General features: G+C 42.7%; 1 protein-coding gene across 2 annotated transcripts; it reads right to left on the minus strand.

Annotated features, from left to right (window-relative positions):
- Positions 1–1,128: 1,128 nt before the first annotated feature.
- Positions 1,129–3,927, minus strand: LOC113744927 (dnaJ homolog subfamily C member 24-like). Of its 2 annotated transcripts, none has more exons than XM_027276120.1 (3): positions 3,329–3,927; positions 2,218–2,353; positions 1,129–1,245 (listed from the first exon to the last, which is right to left on the minus strand). In XM_027276120.1, the coding sequence occupies exons 1-3, from the start codon at positions 3,428–3,430 to the stop codon at positions 1,184–1,186; spliced, it is 300 nt and encodes a 99-aa protein (XP_027131921.1). In that variant the 5' UTR covers positions 3,431–3,927; the 3' UTR covers positions 1,129–1,183. The 2 variants fall into 2 exon arrangements, with proteins under 2 accessions (XP_027131921.1, XP_027131922.1); XM_027276121.1 differs by having other exon boundaries at positions 1,129–1,333.
- Between the last annotated feature and the right edge of the window lie 211 nt (positions 3,928–4,138).

Genomic DNA, 4,138 nt, shown 5'->3' on the forward strand with positions numbered 1-4,138 from the left:
CGATAAAAACGATAAATTCCCACTGATAACGTATGTATGTGCGCGACACACTCGCAGCCCAACACGCATATAGACAAACATCAGCAGTGGGGAGCTCTGTCCTCATGCTCCAGCCTCCAATCAGACACTCAGATCGGTCAAACCTCCACAGACAGCCTGAGATGTCTCTGAAGCAGAGACTGTCCAGGTGGATTCATGGACTAAACTCTGATCATCTCACTTTGTTCATTTCATGTACCAGCTTTTAAATCTGAGCCTGACTCGCAATTTAGACCGCAAAACATAACGACACAAGTTTAATTTGAACTAAACTAGAAAATGTGACTTTATTCCATTCATTTCAGTTCTGTTAATGTCCTGCACAGACACACTCTCATATACTGTACATCTGAAGGTGAAAACAGCATGAGTGACAAAGACAGAGTACTGATGGCAACCAGCCTTTATGTGTTTGCTATTAGAGGTTCCCCAATTGAAACTTTTAGATAAGAAAGGCATGCACGTCACATCTGACACGCACATTGATTTTTTGAACTTTCATCTGTTCATGAATGTTGTATGCTCATTATATTACATATTTATATATTGTTTTCTGTCACAGGTAGACTTTAAAACACTCACAATGTGACATTTGGAGAACACATGAAGACTCATTCTGGTGCCAATAACAGCATATTTTTTTATTTCTGGTAATAAGAATTTTATTATTATTATTATATATTATTCCATTTCATATTATTATATTACATTTCTGCCACATTGTGTAACACAGTGGACCTTTAAGGTGCTGACAATCTCTGTAACCAAACACACGGAGAGCCTCGGACATGAACGGATGGAGTGAAGGATAAAAAGTGATGGAGGATGGAGCGATGGATGGACTACAGGACAGACTGATGATAGAAGACAGGTGAACAGATGGCTGTTAGTTTTTACAGTTCACTCTTGAGGAAACAGTCATTATCAAGTTCTACAGTTTGACAGTGATAATGACTCTGAACCATTAATTAGTGCCTGGGTTTTAATTAGCGTTACACTGTATGGCGAATAATTACTGCTAAAGTAGTGATGATATAAAATAGGATGAATGATGAGGAGGAGGCTGGAGTTTTCAGGGAGCTTACACACACAGAGTTTCTTACAGTTTTACACCTGAAAGCTCGGTCTGATCATTTGGGAAGTTTCAGTGCCTGCTGTCAGAGTCTTTACTCTGCTGTTGTCGCTCTCGTGTCTCTTTTCTGGGTTCTGTGTTTCACAGGGTGAGCACACAGAGCGGAGGAGAAGTGACTCAGGTTTCATACCAGTTAAGAGGATTGGTGTGGACGACACTATTCTGTTTTTTTAGTGGAGCAGACAAGAAAATATTTTGTTAAAACAGTTCGGTGATGTTGTCTTGACATGCATCGTTCTCTGTGAACTTTTCTGAAGTGATGGAATGCAACATGTTGTCATATGTAAAGTGAGCACTGCACCAGACTCTGTTTAACAGCCTTTTAAATGCTATACTGTCTGTCAGACGGTGGCCTTGTGTGCTCTGATTAGTTGGGCATACAGTTAACACATGTCATGATTTAGTTTGAATCAAAACTCCACTCATTGCATTTGCTCCTAAAGACCTAGAGAAGTGACATATTTTATTTGAAAATAAGCCAGGTGGATGGATTTATTGATGTGATGCTTGGATCAACTCATAACGGATAATATTCACTACATCACTTCAAAGGAGGAACGATGGGAACTGAAATTATGAAATGAACACACACAGACAATCCTCAAGTGCTTGTATTTATGTCTGTATTCAATCAAATTTGTGGTACAGTCGTCCCTCGCTATACTCGCTGTTTCGCGGATTATTTTAGTGTAATTTACAAAATGTAAAAAGGTGTATAAAAGTGTGTGGTTAGGGGTTTGACGGCCTTAAAACATGTATAATAATTGTAAAACTTACTTAGCGGATTTCGTTTATTGTGGGTTATTTTTAGAACGTATCCCCCGCGATAAACGAGGGACCACTGTATTTATATTTAAGATAATCTTCTACTCTTTGGGTCACGCATCACGTGATGTTTGTTCATGTCATGTATGAGTATACAAATATGGAAATGAGCCCATGGTCAGAAATATAATTACCAATGAAAAAATAACACTAATAACAGAAGCGTTTCATGTCTCATGAAGTAAATAATGAAGATGAATGGCTGCAGTACATGATGGTACCTCTGCGCTGCAGGTCATACTGTCTCCTGGTGTCCTGGTCACTGAGGATCCTCCAGGCTGCATCCACTTCTAGAAACTTCTTCACAGCTGACTCCACTTCTGAAGATGCCTCACCTCCAAGACGGTCCGGGTGGTACTGTCCACACACACACACACACACACACAGGGACATAAATGTTTCATTTCTGCAGTAACATGGTCCGTCACATTCTGAGCTGTTGACTTGATATTCCTGAGTAAGACACACTCATTTCTGCCTCCTGTCTGATGATGTGATTATACACGAGTCTGTATGGAGTGAAGCAGTGTGCAGACACACGGACACATGTAGTAGTGAGAGAGACACACAGACAGACAGACAGACAGACAGACAGTCAGACAGTCAGAGAGACAGTCAGACAGAGAGACAGACAGACAGACAGTCAGACAGACAGACAGACAGAGACAGACAGTCAGAGAGACAGTCAGACAGACAGACAGACAGACAGACAGAGACAGACAGTCAGAGAGACAGTCAGACAGACAGACAGACAGACAGACAGACATAGACAGTCAGACAGACAGTCAGACAGAGACAGTCAGAGAGACAGACAGACAGACAGAGAGACAGACATAGACAGTCAGACAGAGACAGACAGACAGTCAGACATAGACAGACAGTCAGACAGAGACAGACAGACAGACAGACAGTCAGACAGACAGTCAGACAGACAGACAGACAGACACAGACAGTCAGACAGACAGTCAGACAGACAGACAGACAGAGACAGACAGACAGAGACAGTCAGACAGAGACAGTCAGAGAGACAGACAGACAGTCAGACAGAGACAGACAGACAGTCAGACATAGACAGTCAGACAGAGACAGACAGACAGTCAGACAGAGACAGACAGACAGTCAGACAGACAGACAGACAGACAGAGAGTCAGACATAGACAGTCAGACAGACAGACAGACAGACAGTCAGACATAGACAGACAGTCAGAGAGCCAGTCAGACAGACAGACAGACAGACAGACAGACAGACAGACAGAGACAGACAGACAGACAGACAGACAGCACACACACAGACAGACAGACAGTCAGACAGACAGACAGACAGAGTGTCACCTGTAGAGCCAGCTGCTGGTATCTCTGTCTGAGCTGCTGGGCTGAGTCAGCAGAGCTCGCTCCCAGCACAGCGTACAGGTCCTTCTGTGCTGCGTCACACATCCTGCAACACACACCAGCCAACGACACCTAACTAAGCTAAGCTAAGTACCTGTCTGTCTGTCTGTCTGTCTGTGTGTCTGTGTGTCTGTCTGCCTGCCTGCCTGCCTGTCTGTCTGTCTGTCTGTGTCTCGTGCAGCTACACCATGACACAGTAGGCTCGTGCTGCTGTTGCAGCCTCGTGGAAGGACGCTGTGTGACGTCACCTATGAAGCGAGCTAAACGTTCAGAGAATCCGCCCACGTCGCCATGCTGCTGATAAACACGCACTTGGTCCTGTCTTCATGTCTTCATCATGTCTTCATGTCTTCATCATGTCTTCATGTCTTCATGTCTTCTTCATGTCTTTATTTTTGTTCCTCAAAATGTCTTCAAGCCGTCACCTGAGACTACATAGTGTGCCGCGCTGTAAGAGCTCCCCCTGGAAACCGGCCGCGTGTCAGGTCCGCTTTGCGTGAGTTCCGCGCGCAAGAGCGAAGACTTCCGGTCTCCGTCCGGCTTCTTCCTGTTGTCTCTGAGATCACAAAGTGCCATATATATAAATAAATATATATATAAAGTAACTTTTATATTTACTTTATTAAAAAGTTCATGCATTATTATTATTATTATTATTATTATTGTTATTATTATTATTATTATTGTTATTATTATTGTTATTGTTATTGTAATTAGGCTCATATCTTCTGTAATTATGATTTCTCATCAAAG

This window comes from Larimichthys crocea, unplaced genomic scaffold, assembly GCF_000972845.2.
Source record: "Larimichthys crocea isolate SSNF unplaced genomic scaffold, L_crocea_2.0 scaffold308, whole genome shotgun sequence".
NCBI lineage: Eukaryota > Metazoa > Chordata > Actinopteri > Sciaenidae > Larimichthys > Larimichthys crocea.

Coding starts and splice junctions, on each gene's coding strand:
- LOC113744927 (XM_027276120.1), bottom strand. CDS start 3,430: ATGTGTGACGCAGCACAGAAGGACCTGTACGCTGTGCTGGGAGCGAGC. Junction 2,354..3,328: donor ACCAGCAGCTGGCTCTACAG/GTGACACTCTGT, acceptor GTGTGTGGACAG/TACCACCCGGACCGTCTTGG. Junction 1,246..2,217: donor GTATGACCTGCAGCGCAGAG/GTACCATCATGT, acceptor TGTGAAACACAG/AACCCAGAAAAGAGACACGA.